The 22,016-nt window shown below is 40.4% G+C and overlaps 1 protein-coding gene across 5 annotated transcripts in view; it reads left to right on the forward strand.

Annotated features, from left to right (window-relative positions):
- The window catches only part of FYN (FYN proto-oncogene, Src family tyrosine kinase), a 136,986-nt gene that overhangs the window by 93,272 nt on the left and 21,698 nt on the right, over positions 1-22,016 (forward strand). For 3 of the 5 annotated variants that reach the window (XM_021555485.3, XM_021555486.3, XM_021555487.3), the window contains 9 exons: positions 2,696-2,953; positions 3,469-3,565; positions 7,539-7,637; positions 8,725-8,828; positions 13,044-13,193; positions 14,990-15,154; positions 19,306-19,485; positions 21,265-21,341; positions 21,441-21,594. In XM_021555485.3, coding sequence (XP_021411160.1) covers positions 2,707-2,953; positions 3,469-3,565; positions 7,539-7,637; positions 8,725-8,828; positions 13,044-13,193; positions 14,990-15,154; positions 19,306-19,485; positions 21,265-21,341; positions 21,441-21,594 — 1,273 coding nt within the window. In that variant the 5' untranslated portion in view covers positions 2,696-2,706. Of the gene's footprint in view, positions 1-2,695; positions 2,954-3,468; positions 3,566-7,538; positions 7,638-8,724; positions 8,829-13,043; positions 13,194-14,989; positions 15,155-15,626; positions 15,783-19,305; positions 19,486-21,264; positions 21,342-21,440; positions 21,595-22,016 lie in introns of all 5 variants that reach the window. The other 2 variants (XM_077782269.1, XM_021555488.3) reach the window with 2 other exon arrangements.

Genomic DNA, 22,016 nt, shown 5'->3' on the forward strand with positions numbered 1-22,016 from the left:
AGCCTTCTGGGCTCCGGCCATGCTGAGAGCAGGGAGATGAGCCATCACCCCACAGGGCTCTTGCCTTCTGTGTGGTCCTGCTTCACTCCCTGGCAATGCTCACAGAGGCTCTGAGAGGAGCCAGGAAAACCTCAGTTCTGAGTGACATCTCCAAACAAAGGGTCTCCAGAGCCAGACCGTCCTGCTGTTGAAATGGTAAAAGCAGTAGTCATAGTTCCACAAGCAGCTTTTCACAGCTGATATGAAGCTGGCCAGGGCACCTCTGCACCTTTTTCGTGGTCCCTGTGGGCTCCCCTGCTGTCACTGCTGGTCCTGGGGGTGCACAGTACTCTGCACCTGCAGCTCCAACCCAGCTTCCAGGGCGAGCAGAGGCAGGAGGTCAGCAGTAGCAGCAGCAGTGTGTTTTGCACCCTCCAGACTGCAAACCTCTTTCCCTCAACCAGTTGTTCCTTTAGTTTCTTCAGGGATCCCATCTCATGCCACCCATTCAGCAAGTGAGGAGTCAGGAGTCCATTTTTCTGTTCTCCCCAAAAGACTTAAACATTTTGGTGAGGGAGCCCTGCTGAGTGGATGTGGTGTCTTGAAGGGAATAAAGAAACACAAAATGACCAGTTTTAAGTCAGGCTAAGAGCAACAGAGGGTAGACCCATGCTAAATGCAGGAAATACAACTCCAGGAAATAAATAAAGATAAAATTGCAGCATAACAGAATCATTTAGGTTAAAAAGACCTCTGAGGTCATAGCATCCACCCTTTGACTGATCACCACCTTGTCAACTAGGCCATGGCACTGAGGGCCGTGTCCTAAACCCAAAGTGGCTGGGTCTGATCCTGTGTGTGCCTTGTGATTGCACTCACAATGAGCTGTTCCATAACCTGCCTGGGCACCAAGGGCAGACTGACAGGCCTGTATCTTCCCAGGTCCTCCTTCTGGTTCTTCTTGTGGATGGGTGTCACATTGGGCAGACAAACTTATGCTTGTTTTTCTGAACTGACTTGTAGAATAACTGGAAGTACCTGAAAACTGTAGAAAAGCAGAAGTGTTTCTCTTTTTAATTAGGCAGGTTAGATGTGGGAAGCAGTATCCAGACTGTAGACTGTCACAGAAAAACAGGGAGCTGCTGCATAATTTTTCAAGCATTAGCACTGGTGAAACATTCTTTTTCGGAATCCCATGAGTTTGTCAAAACCAATTTCCTGTGTTGATGCTGGGGTAAGGCATAGAAAATAGCCAGCCTGGCAGCTACAGAGCAATTAGGAAATTTTAAAAAGCATAGACATTCTATTTACCCAAAGTGACAGATATTGGTCTGAAATGTGAAAAGAAATGTGGGGTAAAAAACAAATGTACTTCACTATATATATTTTTTCTGTTCTCTGCATTTTCTCCCTATTTATATATTCTTGAAAAAAATGTGTATCTATTAAGTAATTTTTAAACTTTTTTTTCGGCCATTTCTCTTCCAACCCCGATGTTCAGAGTACGTTGTTTGTGTGCCAGGTTGCATCTAAGAGTCTCTGTACTGGTTCAGATCAAGGATGCCTCCAGAGAAGTATCTGATTCCCTAGGTTCATCACACCCCACTCCAGAAACTCAGGTTTTGTGTCTAGGTTCAATTTGGGCCAATAGGAAAGAGTTCAGTGACACCACCACATGGATTAGAGAAAGTTAGAGCTAGCAGATAAAAGGCAACACCAGGTAACAGGACTAACCTTGCAGGAGTGCTTCTGAGATGTGGCAAATCACCCTCTGTCTCCCTCCACGCTGAGAGTGGCAGGCACCTAAAACAGAGATTAACCCAGGCCCTGCTAGCACCCCATGAGGGTACTGAGCAAGAGGTTACAAGATTTAAAAAAACTTGGAGCAACCTTTTTGAAGCTGTAATTTTTGAAACCCTCTCAGTTTCATCCTGTGCAGAATCTGTACTTGGAGTTGCTCTGCATTTGACTTGTTAATTCTTCTGGGACTTTCTCTAGTTTCTTAATGTGTGTACTACCTTTGCCAGCCCCGCCTTCTGTTGCCAGTGGTTTCAACCTTTAAATTGGTAAATTGGTCCTGCTTGAAAAGGAGCTTCCTCTTTTTTTTTTTCTTTTTTTTTTTTTTTAATTTTAGCTGTGCCCTCTGATAGCTCCCTCCTACTTTCCTGCTGTAATAATTCTTGGCTCACTGTGGCTGCTTTTCTGCCTGCCATGCAGAGCTCCAGCAATGGAAGAAGGGTTTTGTCTTTAGGTGAAGTTCATTCCTGTGTAGTTGGCAAGATCAAATATGAACGCAGGCTAAGTGCCTCATTCTGTGTTCTGAGGGCAGTCTTGAACACCTCCAGCAGCACTTTTTTGGCCGAGTCCTTCACTTGCCATATGCATCCTCCTGGAAAAGGGTGAGCAAGGTGGATTTTATCCTCTTGGTCCCTCCGGGCAAAATGTTGCCTGTCAGGGCTGGACAATGATCTGCCATTATCCTAAAAGCAGGCAGGACCCCCTTTCCCAGGCCTTGATGGAAGATTCCTGAGAGGAAGATTTTGTGTGAGCTTTTTTTCCAACATGTTGCTGTTTGTATTCAAGCCATTGCATGTTTTTTTTCCAAAGTACTTAACATTTGAGCAGTGAACTTAATTTAAGCCTCATCATATGTGTGTTTGGAGGAGATCTGGTGAGCATCGACATATGAGGACCTGTCCTTTCCTTCCTCTCCTAGGATTTTAGATAATGGGCTGTGTGCAATGTAAGGATAAAGAAGCAACAAAACTGACTGACGAGAGGGATGGCAGTTTAACTCAAAGCTCAGGCTACCGCTATGGGACAGATCCTACTCCGCAGCACTATCCTAGCTTTGGTGTGACCTCAATCCCAAACTACAACAACTTCCATGCCACAGGAGGCCAAGGACTGACCGTGTTTGGTGGAGTCAACTCCTCCTCTCATACAGGGACGCTGCGTACAAGAGGAGGAACAGGTGAGCTTGAACATCTTATTTTAGTGCTCAATCTACAGCAGAGGCCTGACTGCCTCAGCATGTTGCTTTTAGGAAGAGTTATTTAATGAAATAGCGCAAAGAACTGAAGTAGGGTGGAGCTGGGTCCTTTGCTAATTTGCAGGTTCACTTGGGGCTGAGAAATTATGTGTACATGCCAAATTTGGCTAAATGCCTCATCCCTCTACCAGGGAGAGTAAAGTGTGGACTGAGACACCTCAAGTAGTTAAATACTTGGCATGGCTATATCTAAACTGTCTCTTCAACCCCCTTTGCCTGCTTGGGATCCTGTGACTGTACAGAGTGAAGGAGGTGGAATGCTCACTGACTGCATAAGACGAGAGACATGGGAATAATTTAAAAAGTTGGAAGGTTCAGTTTGGTTTGCCCCTCAGCAGCTGGAGTGGCTTACCTGTAGCTTAGCCACATCATCTCTTGAGGTTCCTTTCCCTCCTGTCTTTTGTGACAGAGTATAACCCACTTATCTTTTTCTTTAGGTGTAACTCTTTTTGTGGCGCTTTATGACTATGAAGCAAGAACAGAAGATGACTTGAGTTTTCACAAAGGAGAAAAATTCCAGATACTTAATAGCTCGTAAGTTTTAGGCTTGGGAATCTACTTTTTAATAGTTTCAAACTTACAATGTTTACAGTAATGTTTGCTTGTTTTATTAGTAAAATATTATGTTGGATATTCAAGCAAAGTGCTGTATTGTTGGGAAAAAACACTTCAACCACATGCAGCTTTACTTTAAAAAAAGTGTTAGAATGTGTGATTTACTGCTTACATTTTACAGTAACCCCACATTCAGAACTGAGACTACGAGCTCTGTCCTTTATCAGTAGCTACAGAGGTTCTGCAAGGCATATACTAACAATTTTCCAATCTGCTGCAAGTATCCCTACATAGAAATGAGCTAAAAGATGATTCACAAAAGAGCTGTTATCCAGATGTATGTGCCAAGTTTAAAAGCATTTTTGTCTTTTAAAGGTAGGTGATGCAGTCAGAACTTCCTAGGTTCTGTTGCATCTGACATGAAAACCACATTTCCATCCTGGAAATCATAAAACTAAAATTAATTTTATCAACTGCCCATAGAAAAAAAAATCCCTTAGCAATTTAAAAATAACTTCTAAAACTCACTGTGCTACTGACCTATATCTGAACATGTTGTAATTCTTGGCTAAGAGCATAAAGTAGCAGGCTCTGAGTTATGCTCACTACTGCTATCATGTAGAGGTAAAAATGGGTTAACAACCAAGTATGTCACTTTCTAAAGGCTTTGTGATATGGGTCCTCTCTTTTTTTCTTATAATATGTGACAATGAGGTGAATTCACCCCTGGTGCAACTCCTGTTAATTTTAATATAGCAGCTGCAGGGTTTTAATTGGCTCAATGTGCACTGAAGTTTTTTTAAAAATCAGGTAATTCTGTAGAATATTTCATGAAGCTAAAGAGCTTTGATGTAGATGAAAGCACAGAAACTTCAGTTATGATTTGTAGAGGGAGCAGCAATTAAAAACCTTTCTGCTTCTGACTTAGAGGTTGGAAACAAACCCTTTTTAAACCTATGATCCATTTTTATTCACATTGCCTTGTGCCTTCCTAACCTTGCACAAACTATGTCATAACCTGAAACAAGAAGTTCCACACATTATAAATACCTTGTATGTGCCAGTTGGTGGAATCTGGCAGTGCTCCCCAACTTAGACTTAGAGAGCAATCATCCTTGGAGCTGGTGAGACAGAGAGATTCCCCTTCATGTCGGTGGCTGCAGCACATGCATTTTGATGCAGGTAATTACTGCTTGGAAGAAGGGTTTCCAAGCAAGGAAAAAAGACCAAGCATCCATTGATTTTCCTGTAGAATCACAGAAGCACAGTTCCCATTGTAGTTAGGTATACTTGCTTATAAACATGGCCCTATCCACACCCCTGGAGTAGTGACAGCCAGACTGGGAATCTCCAGAAAGCTGCTTTTCCATAAGAATGCTTCCTCTCTTCACTTACATCTGGAATTACATTAAATAAGCCCATTTTTTAAGCACCTGCCAATGTTGCTTGCAAATAGAACGCATATATGTGCAAAAAAGTAGTTTGGAATTTTTGGACAGGTTTGGATTTGGATTTTGATTAACTTTCAAGAAACAAAATTTGATTTATGCTTTGGAGTAAACATTCAGCGCAACACCTGAAATTACATGCAGGGGGTATCCCTGTGATTTGAACCCAGATATTTTACTAAAGGCATTCTGGGTGAAAGAGGTGCCTGCAGAGTGGTCCAGAGCAGAGCCTGACTTTGGGGCTTCGAAACACTGGGCCATCCCCAGTATTCCCACCACCACACCCTGTCTGGCCCCATTGACTAGCTGCCTCCTACCTCAGCTGCAGATCTGAAATTAAAAGCTGTGAAAAAAGCCTGCATTCCTCCTCCTTTCTGGCAGTGCTTTGAGAGATTTCAGCTTCTCTGTCAAAGCAGAGGAGGTTGTTCCTGACGTTGGAATCATCCACAGGACTGCTTTTTTCCTCCCTAGATACGACAAAATGCCTCCATCTAGTGGACTCTCTGCACAGTAAGGAGAAGAGATGGAACAGTACCATTTATCAAGCTCAGTGTGGCATAATGCCTCAGAAATACTCTACAGCAGCATATGGGGGAAGGGTTAGCACTTCACTGGCAGCACTAGAGACACAAACAGAAAGGGCCATTTGCCTGATATACTAGTGCACACAGGGTGTATTAAAACAGTATCAACTGCCAGCCTCTGCAAAAGCAATTTGCACTTTATGTTTCTTGAACTGTAAAATTGGAAGCGTCTCCTTTTTGACTAATCACAGCTGTTTTCTAGTTGTTTTCCATAGAGTTCATGCTCCTTTAAACTGTTAAAAAAAAAGCGAACTTGCAAATTTAAAGAATTCACATTGACACAACCTTTCCTTCCAGTAAAAGCTTAGACAATGTGTTTTCTGTAGTTGTTTGTTTCTAGAAGAGGCTGGATTCTCCAGTCACATTTGATAATAGTGTTTCATTTACTGAACAAGTCTCTGGTTTGCAGAGAAGAGAACTGAAAAAGAGTTTCTAAGCAGTCCAGAAATAGAAAAGAGAATGCTTATTAGTAGTGGTAGGAGTTAAACACTCGTGAATCTGGTGCTGAGAATGAAATAGAAATTGCTAAATCCAAAGTCATTGCGTCCTGCAAAAAAGCTGAGAAATAAACTTCTCTTAAAGTTGCACATCCTGCACCAATGTGCATTGTCTGAAAGGCAGTACCATGTCCCTTTGTGTGTACCAGTGTAAAACAAAAATTCATGCTAAGCCTACAGAATGCTGCCTTAAGATAGTCCTGCATGAACTTCTTTGCATTTAAACATGAAGAACGTTGTAGAAGAAGAGCTTTTTGTAAGCATTTGAAAATGCAGCCTAGTCCTGTGCTACCTCCTCCAGGTGGCCAGCAGAGGGAATCTAGACAATGAAAAGTGATCCTTAAGGGCCATCTAAAATGCCATAGATGGATGGCTTTTTGATATCTTTGTGTTTCAGATTAATTGCACCCATAGAAATTTAAAATTAGTAGTGAATGTGACACTGTGTTGTGGTTTAACCCCAGAGAACAACTCAGCCCCACACAGCCACTCAGTCACTTCTCCCATGGTGGGATCAGGGAGAGAATCAAAAGGGTAAAAGTGAGAAAATTCAGGGGTTGAGGTAAAGGTAGTTTAAAAGGTAAAGCAAAAGTCATGCACAGAAGCCAAGCAAAATAAGGAATTCATTCATGGCTTCCCATAGGCAGGTGGGTGTTCAGCCATCCCCAAGAAAGCAGGCTTCCATCATGCCTAACCATGACTTGGGAAGGTAAATGCCATCCCTCCAAACATTCCCTCTTTGTCCTTCTTCTTCTCCAGCTTTACATGCTCAGCATGCTGTCATGGGTTATGGAATAGCCCTGTGGTCAACTGGAGTCAGCTGTCCCAGCTGTGTCCCCTCACACAGATCCCTGCACAGCCCCTGCCCCTCTCTGCTCGGGTGAGAGGCTGAAAAGGCCTTGACACTGTGGGAATGCTGCTCAGCAGTAATGAAAACATCCCTGCACTATCAACACTGTTTCCAGCACAAATCCAAAACATAGTCCCATACCAGCTACTTTGAGGAAAATTAACTTGTTCCCAGCCAAAATCAGAACACAGCATTCAATTTGGCAATTTTCCTATAAGCTTTTTCAAGGGTCTGTATTAGAATAATTGCCATGGAGACAGTTTTCAATATTCTAGTCCAAATTCATCCCTCACCAAACCTGATTACACTGGGCTGTTCTGCCTCTTCATGCCATTATGCTGCATCTGAAAAGCTAAAGTACTAATCACTGCTGCAATAATTCTAGATGTAAAGAAATATGTGTATTATTTGGGTTTAAGTGCAAACAGCTCTCTTGGAAGCACACTGCTGATAGAGACAAGTTGCTGTAGCTTCTTGCAGCCATGCAGTTTTGGGTGCTGTTAATGAAGTCAGGTCATTGTCTTTACAGCTGTGTCCTGTTCTCATTTCTCCTCCTCACCTCTGTTTCCACAGGGAAGGAGACTGGTGGGAAGCCCGTTCCTTGACAACAGGCGAAACTGGTTACATTCCCAGTAATTATGTGGCTCCAGTCGATTCCATCCAAGCAGAGGAGTATGTTTTCTTTTTGTGTTTTAAAGACCCATTAGTGCTGTGTTAGAAGGAGGTGTGAGGAGTTGTTTTTGATTGATTGCAGCGATTTTTCAAATTACTTACGTTATATTTATTTCAGTTCTTAACTGCACTGATAAATAATTAGGTAATTAGTAACAAAAGAAGCATGAGCTCAGTGCTTTTTCAATGTCAAAACAAAGGAAGAAAACCTAAAGGAACACAGGTCTGCCTCCTTTTTTCAACTGTCAGCTAATTTCAAGCTTTAACCAAAAGGTGCCCTTGCTTTTCCTGAACCAACTTGTAAAAATATTTTGAGTCGACTAGTGTGCAAACTGTCCATTAAAAAGGGCATGTTGTATCAACAAATACAATTCCTAGGATAGGTAGGATGCCCACAATTCATACACAAAGCTGCCTAATGAGGAACCATCTATGCAGAGAAAAAGAGTGATGTGTGTATTCATGTTATTTCCAATATGAAAGATACAGTGGAGGAGCTTATAGAGCCGAGCAGTACTAATTTAATAATTAGTACTGGAGTCTGTACTTCAGGCTGTCCTTGGCTGATTGTGAAACAACACAAAAACATTGCTGCAGGAAGGAAAAAAGGCTGTAAAAGCCTCTGAAAGCCTCGTATAGAACCTCAAGTTAAGTGGTTGAATCTTGTCCTTCTACTGAGATTTTATAGCTGTGCTGCAACAAAAATATTGAGTACTAGTAAATCACCGTGTAGGTTAAATATTTATAGCAACATTGTACAAGTACTGTTTTTTGGCAGCAACAGTTTTCTACCCTTTTCTCTCTGCTTGTCCAATTCTGGCCTTTGTTGGAGGACACCAAGTGTTCTCAACACCTACTGATTACAAGCTTAATGCAAAGAGTTACTGCCCAACACAAGGAACATCTATTACATGATTTGTCACATTGGCTTTCCAGCAAGATAAAAGAGACACAGTGTGACAAAAAGGACAACTGTATCTGAGTAATCACGGTTTCCACACAAAATCCTCTCCGTGTCTGGGCTTTGTGACACTATTTAGTAATGCTACATCACATGTTGTCTTACTATTTCTGGTATTTCCCTAAGGTGGTACTTTGGCAAGCTTGGCCGAAAAGATGCAGAGAGGCAGCTGCTGTCATTTGGAAACCCCAGAGGTACCTTCTTGATCCGGGAAAGTGAAACTACCAAAGGTAGGATGGGCATTCTGACTATGAATGAGAAGATAATATGGGAAAAAATTTGCTGAGTGTGTGAAATACTGTTTTCAGTGGTCTGAAGGTAGAGATGAAGTATCATTTTTGCATGTATTTGTGTTAGGGAATTGGATGTCTGGATATCCTAGGTCTTAGGGTGAGTGTTCAAAGTAGAGAACAACCAAAATACAACTCATGCTCAACCCATGGTATCTGCAGTGCAAGCAACATGGTGTGATCCTTTGAAATGCTGGATCCTTGGCGGGGAACAAAAAAAGGAGAAAAAAATTATGCAGCAGTTTTGAATTCACATATTAACAGGGAAAATACTTGAATATACTTCTAATTAATATATTCATAAAGTATTCAACTGTATCCATTCTGTTGGAGTCAAGTGGAAGGGTGTATTCTCCTCCTTCCCTTTAAAAATATTGGAAGAGTTCCAATTTACTTGGCGGGTGCTATTTTTGCTTTTACATTTTACTCACAAGGCCTGTCAACATCTTCTTCAAAAGCTTCACATGTATGAAAAGATCTTTCTAATTCATACAACTACTGAACAGAAAACTTGCAACTAACTAAAAACAAACCTGGCCATTTCTCAATTAACCAACAATCCAAAACAAAAGCTGTGGGAGGCATAAGTCACTAGAATTAATTCCATACAAGTTCTGTAGTCTAATGCTGGTTCACATAATTAAAGCACCGACTTGTCAGTGCTTTGATCAGAGCACACTATCAGCTACGCTTAGCATGCAAGATGTCACAGCTAGTGAAAGAGTTTAAAGAAGAGAAGCAGTACTTGCACTCCTCTCTTTCCCTGACCTATCTTCAGATGCTGCATTCAATCATCTAAAATTGTAAGTTTTGTATTATTGCCTCCTGAAGTCACTGGATTCTTCCCTTTGCTGCCTATAACTCTGAAGACTGTTTTTTATGCAAAATCTAAATAGACTTGCTGTTGTTCCAGGCAGACAGTTTCTTGTCACCCCACAGCTTCACCATGCTTCCCATAGCAGTGAGACACTCTCACCAGTAGCAAGACAGGCTCTAACTTGCTTTTTTTCTGCAAATAGTCTCCACCTGTTTTTTTTCACCAGCAGTTGTTCTGATGTGTGTGAGGAGCAGGACTTCATCCCATTCTGTGCCAAGTTTAAAAACTCACTCATGTATGTAGTCATGGATCCTAAAAACAAACACAACACTGTTTCTCTAAACCACATTATCAGTTTAGTCTGGCTTCCCCAGTTTTTATACAGTGATAGGGGATATGTTTTGCAGCGCTGTTTACTTAGCCAAGTCAGGGTTTTTTCTAATTTCTTGTGAGACACAAAAGCATTGGAGAAATGTAGTAATCAATCATGGATGGACTTACAGCAGCAAGTTTAATTTCTTTGCATTCAAACTTAAGGCTCTCTACATCTTCAAGCAGAGTTTGCATCAAAGCTATAGGAAAAAAAAACAGACATGCATGTTTTATTGTAAAAAATGCCTATTTCCTTTCTCATCCTTGTGGTGTTTAAGTATGTTGTTAAAAGAAAACAGAGAGCTTGTTGTTCAAGAGAGAGAAAAAAAATCAATTGGGTGGGTTTAAATGGTGTGTTCTGTCATAAGGCTTCTCAAAATGCCCTACCCCACCTAGTTGTCGTGGACTTAAGGCAGGAATTGTTTTATGACCTAGAATTGTCCCTTCTGCTTTAAATAATAGCAATAATAAAATTAATCAGGATTGTGTTAGAAGTATCATCATGGATGATTTCAGCATTAATTTAACTTCCCTTGATCATGGTTGCCTTCTCTTCTTACTTTCAAAATAAATCATATGGAGCTGGCTTTTCATTTTTTCAATGCCTGACTACACAGGTGCTTCATCAGCTCTTGTCTGTGTAATCCTTTATCTGGTTTCAATCCCCACCTTTCAAGACTGTCTGGTTTTAGTTGTTTGCCTTTTTTAAAAAAATCATTAGTATGATATATTGTAATGTCGTATTTCTATCCCAAATTTTTATTATTTTTATCTCTTGTATTTAAATTTATCATCAGAGAGTAATGGATAGTATAGATAACCAACAACATAAATAAATGAATAATGAAATACATCGTGGTTCTTGTTTATGTCCAGGTTTGAGCTAAAGCTCCAGTCCTGCAACTTGATCTGAGGTCAGTGAGGGTCCACAGAGGGCCACCCACACAGCTCTGATTGCAGACCTGGAACCACAGGTTGTTTACATTTCCCTAAAGAATCTAAAATAGTGAGCAGATATGCAGGGAGCGTGACTAAAGAAAATACAGCTGCTGCCAGTGGATCAAAACTCAAAAATGCAGAGGTGGAGAAGACTGCCTGGAAAATTCCGAGAGGAGACTGACAATGTACAGCCCAGAGTGGTCGTACAAAGCATGCACAAATGTGCTTGCAAATCACCATAAAAGCTTTGAACTCCTAGTTGAGACAAAAGTATTGACTCGGGGAGAGCCTCTTTAGAAAACTGTTCTAAACAAACAGTATTTTTCTGCACTTGGAAGTCATAGAATCACAGCAAGGCTGGAGTTGGAAGGGACCTATAAGATCATCTAGCTCCAACCCCACCAAAATAAATACATGAAACTAAAATAAAATTTAAAAAAAAAAGGAGAAAAAAAAGAGACATAAAACAACCACTGACACTCCTTTAAGGGTGCCTCCCATTCAAATAAACTAGAATCATCTGTTTTAAGTGCTGGCTCTTTTCCTCCTATATAGAGGACAAACAACAGGGAATTTGAGAAGTCATTGGAGTCAGGGTGGAGAGATTTTGCTCACTTCATCTCCCTCAGGGATGAGACAACCACCAGTGTAACCTGTTGTTGATCAATGTGGTCAAGGAGGCTTCTTCCTGAGGATACATCCAAGAAAGACATCTTACACTGGGACCACCTTTCATGTCATACAAAACTGGCTGGTGGTTTTCCAGCTGACACGATTACCAGTGAAAACAGCAGAGGCTCCAGAAGGAGGACCTTCCTGAGCTCTCTGCAGCTGACAGTTTCCTCTTCTCATTTTAATACCTAGATTCTCTTGAGTAAACACAATATTTGTCTGAGCCATGAGCAAAAACTCATTTTCTTTGCTGCCTTTGAAAAGGGCCATGTTTTTGTTCAGATGCAGTGTGATGCTGTAAAAAAGTGGCTTTGCTCAAACAGACACTGCAGAGAACCAACCCGTGTGTCACTGGCTGTAAAATAGCACTGTCCTCCAGAGTGGGACACCTGAACGTGCAGGTCCCCACGGAGGTGGCCAAGCTGTTTTTGAAGCTGTTCAGCTGCCCGTGACCGCAGACACCGAGTGCCCAGGCCACAGTGCCATCACGCTCATGGCAACTGGGCTGGCATTCAGCCCCCCCCAGAGCACCAGGGGCTTATGCATGGGCGTATCAATCAAGCCCCCAGCCCACCTGCAGACTGCCACCACTGTACCTGAGACTAAACCCAGCCCATCAACTGAGGCTCCTTTACATGGCCCTGAGCATCCAGAGCCACTTCAAATGCCTGCAGGGCATCCACATGGCTGGAAAAATGTGACAGCCTGTGGGAAAACTGCCAAGTAGCATGTCCTGAGGCATCTCACATGGCACTTAATCCCTGTGCTAGGGCATCTGAATCCCACTGGTAAGCTCTAAAGCCCCACATGGATTTGGGAAGTTAAACATGAAGTTCTTGCAGATCTGCTGGTGCTCAGTCTTGGTGTAGTATTGCCTTCCAGAGACTGTGGTGTACAAAGTATGCTTATTTGGTTGTTTATAAAGATGTTTGGGATCCATCCAGGTAACAACACTGCCCACATATAAAGTCATTATCTCCAGAGCTTCCTATGAAAATCTTGATATTTACCACCCACTGGCATTTAGATAAAGTGCAGTATTTGCAGTGTAACCTGACACTGAGAATAGGAAAAGTCAATTTAACAGCCTGGAGCAGTAAATGTTAAAATGTGAGTTTTCATTTACATAGAAGTCCCGGTATCTTTCTAGAACATTGTGAAAGGGACATGCTGTGAACATCCCAGGATTTCTCTGTCGCTTACCTCATTGTGTTAGATTAATTTGTTCTTTTTCAGGATACAGTGAGCTTTTTGGAAACAATTTCTCTTTCACTTTGTAGCAACTGACCAGGAAACCAAAATCTTTGTGACTAAAAGCTAATTACAATTTTTTATTTCTCCTTTGCTTGGAACAGGTGCCTATTCCCTGTCTATTCGAGATTGGGATGATATGAAAGGAGATCATGTCAAACATTATAAGATTCGTAAACTTGACAATGGTGGATATTATATCACAACTCGGGCACAATTTGAAACTCTTCAGCAGCTGGTTCAGCATTACTCAGGTAATTTTTCAGATAATACATGGCACTCTGAAGTATTTTAAAGCAAAAGTGTTTGCTGCTGAGCTGATGTATGTGTAAGATGCCCTAAAGAGTCGTTTGATCTATGACTCTGGCTTGTTGTAATGCATCTTCTGTTATCCCTTTCCCATTAGAGTTATAAATGTCTTTGAGTGCTGTTCACAGGGTACAGCAGCAGAGCTTCTAAAACCTAACACTTTACTGTGCTAAAGGTTTTGTCAGCTCTCCCTCTTCTAAGCAAACAGAATTACCGAATTTGACTTGGACATCTCCAAGCATGAATTCCCTGTGAATAAGCGAATGCTAATATGTGCCTTTTTGCAGCACACTATTGCTAATGAAGCAAATATGAACTGCATTGTGGAATTCAGTCACCTAAAACAATGGCCAAAAGGTTTGCATGTATTAGATACATGAAATATATTTTCTCACTGGATTTTTGTTCTATGTGCAAAGTATTAACATTTACATTATGTTAAATAAATAAGGCAATATTTGTGTTTCTTTATGCACATTATTTGTGCCCACTCATCCAACCCTTTTTTTATTATTCCTGTAAATAGTGTGGCATGCATTATTCCACTCAAAAGTACATCCTATTGTCACTGGCAATTGGTGTACAACAAATGCAGCTTCAAAGCTCCCCAAACCTCTGCATAGGACAACTGGTTCTTACACAGAAGATTGCCATGCATCTCAGAATGGTCTTTTTTTAAGCAGAAATTTGTATTTTGAATTGTTTGGGTTTTTTTTTTTTCCCTTTACTTCAGCTTTTCATAATATTATTAACAGATTACCCCAAATGCTTGCTGCTCAAAAACTTTTCATAATTTTTACTTGGGAAATCAGCTTCTCTGCGGGGCATTTTTTCTGTATTCTTTGTATTCTGTCTGCTGTATTCTTATGCTATTCACACTAGACATCTGGCTGTCTTCTCCACCCAATTCCTGATGGGTGTGTGCTGCCAGGGAGAAATTCTAGTTGTTTCTGGTGACTCTACTTTAAACTAAATGAGGTATAAAAACTCACATATAAGGAAGATAATTTAGAACCTCACTGTACCAGTTGGTATATGTCAAATTTTAGTTTCCTCTGGTCAACTTATTTGGGTGGCATATTTTCCATGCACAGATGCAGAAACAAATAGATCTGGAAGCAGCCATTTCTGTGCAACACAGAGGCATAATCAGTGGGATCCAGGCAGGGTAGCTCTGGAGGCTTGGTACTGCATATGCTAATGAAGGTTTGCTCTAGAAAGAATGTCAGACTTGCATGACACCTACAAAGACCTTTTCACAGGGCAAAATATAGAAAAATGCCTTTTCCCAGGCTACAAAAAGTCCACCAAATTTTCATGGCTATGATTTTTCAGAAAAACAAGTAATTAATCTTCTCTGTGTTTCTTTTACTCAGTTTTGAAACAATTCATCTTGTAATTGACAGATTATTTTTAAAAAGGTATACTGTACCATAATAAACCAGTCGCTCAAGAGGTTATCCTAATGCAGCATGGTGGGAGGAGGGAAATCCAGAGTTTACAAGAGAAACCAATGGTGGTCACCTTCCATTTCAGGCTGTGAAGAGACTAAAATATTTCCTGTTCTGTCTCAAATGAATATGTTTCAATGTTCAATTCCTAATCTTCCAGGATGCTTTGTGGTATGCAACTAACAGCTGTTGTGAGTAGCATTGTTTTTTATGCTCACTGTATTTGTTTCATGTCACACTTTTTTTTCTTTCCTCTCCTTTGCTGTTGGCTTCACTTCTGGCTCCATCAGAGAGAGCTGCAGGTCTTTGCTGCCGCTTAGTAGTCCCCTGTCATAAAGGAATGCCAAGGCTTACTGATCTGTCTGTCAAAACCAAAGATGTCTGGGAAATTCCACGAGAATCCCTACAGTTGATCAAGAGACTGGGAAATGGGCAGTTTGGGGAAGTATGGATGGGTATGGAGCAAAATAATTACTCTAAAATAGCTTGCTGTGTGGGGATTACAAGATGGAAGGTGAAAATATAGGACATTGTGATCGACAAGAAAAAAAATTAGTAAAGCTCAAACGGTTAGGAAAAATGTCTTTGGAATCATGTCTTTGACTTTGAAATTCGGTAATCTTCAACTTTCACTATAATTGATGGCAAAAGAAAACTGAAAATCCATGTTTCCTTGGAAGGTTTTGATTTTGACAAATTACCACTGTCATAATAATAAATCAAGGCTCACATAGTAATCTCTTAGCTATACCAAAAAGCCTTTTTCTGCAAACTAACAAAAGAAGTCCTTACCTTCAGCATCCAAAAAACAGTGTTTGCAAATGAACTTTAATGCAGCACTGAGAGACCCTCACCTTCCATCTTTCTCAATGCATGCATAATTTTGGATTATAAGTGTGTTTTTTTTATTAATTTCCTCTCCTATAGAGAAAGCTGATGGTTTGTGTTTTAACTTAACTGTGATTGCTACGAATAATACCCCACAAACTGTTGGATTGGCTAAAGATGCATGGGAAGTTGCACGTGATTCATTATTTCTGGAACAGAAGCTTGGTCAGGGGTGTTTCGCTGAAGTGTGGCGTGGTAAGGCAGAGAATATATTTTGCTTTGGATGGATCTTTTAAGGCCCTCTTGGCAGAAATAAGCATTTCAATATAGATCTTATAGCTAAAAGATCAGAATAGTGTGAAATGTTAGTTTATATTGCCTGAAACAGTCAAATGTAAATACAGTAATTCATGGAGAAGCTTCCTTTCATTTCCACACAGTGGTATGAGAGGTTAGGGCATTAAAATTAATTAATTGCCTTGGGTTTATTTGGGTGACTACACAATTGCTAGGCATTAAAATAGGAATGATGCTAAACCTGTAAGGCAGTATGGCTAACCAGAAATTAATCTGGTAAGTAGACATTTTTCTTTCCTTGTGTGTTGTAACACTGATGGAATCAGACCCTGAAAATGTTTCCATCCACTCTACCAGTTTAAAAATAATGGCAAATATCAGCAAGCTGATATTGTCAAGCTAGCTTTCCCATGCATCCACTTATTCAAGTCTGTTTGCAATTTGTGTCTGCAGCAGAACCCAGTAATTTGATATAGAGACCAGGGACAACAGAGGCAAAACTTGCTGGGCCCAACTGAATCCCCACTTTGAAGTCCAGAAATACTGACTTTTTCCAAATCCACTGACATTGTTTTCTGCACATTTGCCAGCTTAACTTACCCATTATGGGCCTCATTCTTTTAATGAGTATAAAACAACAGCAATTTACAATTTACATAAATCTTAGTATGGCCATAGCATTGAAACAATATAGTGGCCATTTCATGAGATGTGGCTCAATCTCTATGTCAAATTGTGTTCTGTATAGACTCTAAAATTACCAATTCAAATAAAGAATCATTATGTTTTTTCTTCACAAAAATTTGAGGGGGCAACTCCTTTTGTTGCAGTGACACAAAAATATGTAAAGCCAAAACAACCAGTGGGTGCTTCAGCAAAGAGCACAGCAGCAAGTCTGTGAGATTTACAGAATTTATAGACTAGAAATATAGAAATTTATAGAATCTCACAGGATTACAGTTGACCTGTTGCAAAGAAAGCTGCCTACATTTTGTTGGTGTTTCCTGATAATTGCAGTTTCTCCTTCTTGTTCTCCATCTTGAATGCACACACAAGTTTCCAGTTGATGTTACTACTTAGTGGTCAGCTCTGTGTGCCATTGACCTTAAACTGATACAACAAGTTAAAGGAACAAATGAAAAATAAAAGAAAATCAGGTATGAAAAATAAAGTGCCAAGTACCAGTACCAAGTAGCTGCAGAAATGCAAAAATTATAATTACAATTATGAAATTCTGTTTCTTAATGTATAGTAAAAAACATGTTAACAGTCCTGAAGCATTACCAAATTGGAGTAGATTAACACAGTAAAAACTAATAAAAAACACATTAAGTAGTAACTAACTACATATGAGAGGAATTCAGAGGGAAGTCTATGCTACTTTTCTATTAGAAAAATATACCAAAACAGAAAAAGAAAATTTAAGAATTTAAACTGGAATTAGAGCTGAGATGATAAGTCAGCATTTTTGTTTTATTTTCTTTTTTTAAACTGGAGAACTTCATCAAAGTATTTAAAAACAGCCTTGCTGACAACACTTCATGGTAATAGAACAAGCCCTGGAATTTTTATTAAAACAGATAAGACACAATTAATCCTGTTAACACACAAGGTGAGAGCCTATTTTATTAAGGCCAGTCTGGTGCCCATGAAACTCTGGTTTTATTCCTAGTTCATATAATTAATGGTATCTCTGCAAAGTGGCCATGACTGATGGCGGCACACTGCAGTCTGGAGTTTCACTGACTCCAGACAAAACATGCTCCCTGTCACCCATCAGAAAAGATTTTGTCCACGCTGCTTGAAATTAGAGGCAAAACCACATCCTTCCCAGCTTACACAGGAGTGCCACTAGAGCAAAGTCCTGCTTCAGCTCTGGTTTGAAGGACTGAGAGAAATTAAGGCTTCAGGAGTTCTTCTCTGGGGTAGCAGAGGTGGGTAACTCAAGGCATTACTCCACTGACAGTACAGTGATAGCTGGCACTGAATGGGCATAAGGAAATCAAGGCATAATGGAAACCAAACTTGCACTGCACATTTTTGATTAATATGTGCATCAAGCCCTGCCAGACATTTGGGGTTGCCCTTTAAAGTGAGGAACAGCACAGGAGCAGCAGCTCCTTCACTGCTCTTCTGCTATCCTCAGCCAGGCAAGGTAGACCTGGGGCCTGAGCATTTCCACAAAAAAACTCATTTTATGGCTCATTTCTACTCTGGTAGGTTGCAAAAGTTTATGATAAAATTATTTTGGCCTAACTAGTTCCCATGCAGCAGCTGAGCCCTGTTCATGTACTTTTAACAAAGATAAACTGGGTTATTTTACATGTTACCTTTTTTCATTACACAGCCTTTGTGTACTTTGTGGGCTTTCTACTATGCTCATGCTTAAGTGCAAAGGAGTAATTTTTAATGTGATTAATTCCTAAAGTCATTTCGTGTTGTTCTGCCTTACCACACAGCAGTTCCCTGTCTACAGATCACATTCAAAGCCATGTCAGCCCTGACTCTGGAGCAGAGTTCTGGCTAATGTGGGCAAAGGACAACCAGAAGACAGTAGGAAAGTGGTATTTCTGCCCATTTTAATTTTTCTTCCTTCCACACAAAAACAAAACAAAACAAAACAAAACAAAACTCACTATTTACATGAACAGGTCTTCTATGTTTTTTGTTTTTTTTTTCTTTCCAGTCCTCCTCCCCTTTTTAAATACCCAAGTGAAGCCCCACCTCTTGCACGATGCCCTGAGTCAGCCTTCCCCAGTTCTCTCCAGGTTCTCGTGCAGGCTTTCGGGTGTTCCAGAGGGCTTGGTAGCTGAGGGCTGAAAAACAATGCAACTTGTCTTTTTCATTGCTGGCCACAAGTAACGAGCAAACTGAAGTGGACAGGAACACCTCATTTTCTGGCAGCAGCTCCTGGGGATAAGGAGGAGAAGGAAAAAGACACATTTCAGTTTGGAAACACACCTGTGTTTCTAAAATGAAATCAATTCAGGATTTGTTTCGCAGGAGGTTTTCTTTTATTGTTGTTGTTGGTTTGGTTTTTTTCATGACTCAAAACAAAACCAAAATGTTAAAAAGTGTTGCAAATGAGTAATTCTTGTTTAACCAGTTTTGTTGTCCAAATCTGTGACTGGAGCTGTGTTGTTTTCTTTAGTAATTACTTGTTAGCAAGGGAATACACAAAGATGGATTTCAGCAGTCCCACGTTTCTTACTCAGAGAAGGTTTCTGTGGAGATCACTGGAAACATTGTCTGAGTAGGACAAAGGCAACTGTGCCCCAGTGCCAATGGGAGTGTTATTTTTCAGTGAAACAGAAAAAGACTAAAATATGAATGATATAATGATAGGCAACATGGGAAACCAAACTTTTTTTAAAAAAACTTAAATTAAATGTCCTTGGTATTTTTCCCCTTGCTTACATTAGGCATCAGGCAGAAAAAGGAACAGAAGATATTTAATCTAACTAAGTGTCTGTGCTTGTAGGTACTTGGAATGGAAATACTAAAGTGGCTATCAAGACCCTGAAGCCTGGCACCATGTCTCCAGAATCCTTCTTAGAGGAAGCTCAAATCATGAAGAAGCTAAAACATGACAAACTGGTCCAACTTTATGCTGTGGTATCTGAAGAGCCTATCTATATTGTCACAGAGTACATGAGTAAAGGTGAAGCCAGAGCTGCTGTGCTTGATAATATTTTTTCTTTATTGTTTCTCCTTGGGAATACAGAGGGAGGTGCAGCAGAGTGCATGCAAGGAAGGAGAGAGGGAACAGGAAACTAGAGTCACCTCTGGCTTCAGAAGAACTATGAGTTCCACTATAAACTGGGCCCAAAACCTGATGCACAAAGAAAATCTGTACTAACAGCGGGAAAAGGGAAGTTAGTGCAGGCTAAGTGATACCAACTGCATCAGCATTTAAACTTCCCTGACAAGGGATATGCACTTTGTAGGTTTGATGATACCACATGCTGCTTCCCAAGATCCTAGCTTTTCCTGGTATCAGAGAGTTCTTAGGACATCTTCTTTCAGTGTGTACTTGTTGGACTAGGATTTCTGTTTCTTCGTTTAGCCAATCCTGAATCTTGTCACTGCACCTCATTCTCAGATCACACTTCACTTTCAGTTCACCCCATGACCATCTTAATACATGATTTGCACGTATTATTCTTTCCCTCCTCTCTTTCCTTCACTTTCCCCTTCCCCCTTGTCTCTTCCTTAAGCTACTTATCTATTAATGGTGTAGTAAAATGAGAGAAAGAAAACTTTTTGCTCCATCAGATCTCCAGCAGGGTGCTGAGAGCAGAGCAAAAAATCTGCTTGTTTTGGAAAAGCAAATGAACCAAATAGGAAACATAAGTTCTCACAGGGAAGTTTCATTGTACATTGGAGGATACACTCTGAAATTTTAAGTGCATTCTTTCAGTCTATTTGGAGTTGACTTTTATTTTCCTGGCAGGTGCTTGCCCACCTCCCTCCTCAGAGGCATCCAAACCCTGACTAACTCATACTTTAATCATATGTCTCAGTGACAAGCATATGCTTTTGCCCTTTAAAAATAAAGACTTTTCAAAACCCTTCTGAAGTATGGGGTTTATTTTGGCTTACTTTACTGGTTTGTACTGTAACATTTTACATCTTTGGATATGAGCTTGAGACTGACAATTTATCAAGGGAGAAACTCTTAATAATCTGTCTTTTTCCTTTATTTTTTAACCCAATTCTCTGACCTTATTTAAAGGAGACTGCTACATTTCTCTGTTCAAATACAAGATTAAGACAGAAGCTATAATACCCTATAATATCCACTTTTTTTGAAGCAACATGGTACTTAATTTTTTTCCCTTGAACAGGAAAGTGATGTTCTTATAACTTTTGCTAAAGTTGCTTTAATTTCATCTCTTCTTTGTCTTCTAAAATTAATGGTTCATGCTGCATTTACTTCTGGGTTACCTAGAGGAGGAGCACTGCTAATTTCTAAGGAAAAATAGCTTTTACCAATGCTATCCCCCTTGGGCTCACCAGGCTCTGGGCTGACCTTTCCTTTGGAGCAGGTTGAGCTAGGATCTGACTTCTTCCATAACTTCTGTGGCTTGGAACTGAGCTGCTGCTTTGCAGTTAGCTGAGGCCTTTAGAGAGCAGAAGGTATGTAGTTTTAAAGAGCAGTGGAAAAATTAGGAAATATCAACTTTCTCAGTAATGGTCAGGAAAATTTAAAACAATCCTGTTTCCTTTCCCTACAATTCTCATTGTTCTAGTGGCTCATTCTTCTGCAAGCCAGCTTAAAGAGTGAAGCGAGTACAATAGGGAAATATCATGGGGTTTTTGGAAACTGTCCCTTGAACTTGAAATATTGTTGTCTTTAATATTGCACATATTGCTACACCTCCATTCTGATGAGTTGTGTTCCTAACATCTCTCTATTGTGTCAACTCTGCATTCACAGGAAGTTTGCTAGATTTCTTAAAGGATGGAGAAGGAAGAGCTTTGAAGTTACCGAACTTGGTGGACATGGCAGCCCAGGTCTGTCTCCAGAGCACTGAGCACTGAGGTGTTTTTTAAAGTCCGTGTATGAACTGAGTTTGTTTTAAATGCATGGTTTGTCTCTCCTGCTGCTCGCAGGTGGCCGCAGGAATGGCGTACATCGAGCGGATGAATTACATACACAGAGATCTGCGGTCTGCAAACATCCTGGTGGGCAACGGCCTAATATGCAAGATTGCTGACTTTGGATTGGCAAGACTGATTGAAGACAATGAATATACAGCCAGACAAGGTAATGCAGCAGGTGATGTAGCACTGAATGTCATTCCTGTGGCAGGGAAAGAGTGGAATGTGGTTTTGAACAACTCTCTCTCCTATGCTTCGAGGCTGCTTTCAGTAAATCCTGAACTCATATTAACTCTTAGTCAGAAGTTCACTGTTGAATGCATGTCCTAAAGAGAATGTCTTATTTGTTTGTCTTTTCCTTGAAAAACAAAATGAAACAAAGGTGATGAGTGAGAACACAGCTGGAAATTACAGCAGAGACAGGATCTTCATGGTGCCATAGCAAAGAAGATTTTTACTTACTGGTTATATGAGAGTCTGAATGTGGTAATCCAGAAAAGTGTGTGTAGGGTACTTTGTAGTGTGCCTTCTAGTATTTACTAACCACTATTTTCACTCCTGTACTATTCTTATGTTCTTTATTTCAAA

This window comes from Lonchura striata, chromosome 3 (genome assembly GCF_046129695.1).
Source record: "Lonchura striata isolate bLonStr1 chromosome 3, bLonStr1.mat, whole genome shotgun sequence".
Lineage (NCBI taxonomy): Eukaryota > Metazoa > Chordata > Aves > Passeriformes > Estrildidae > Lonchura > Lonchura striata.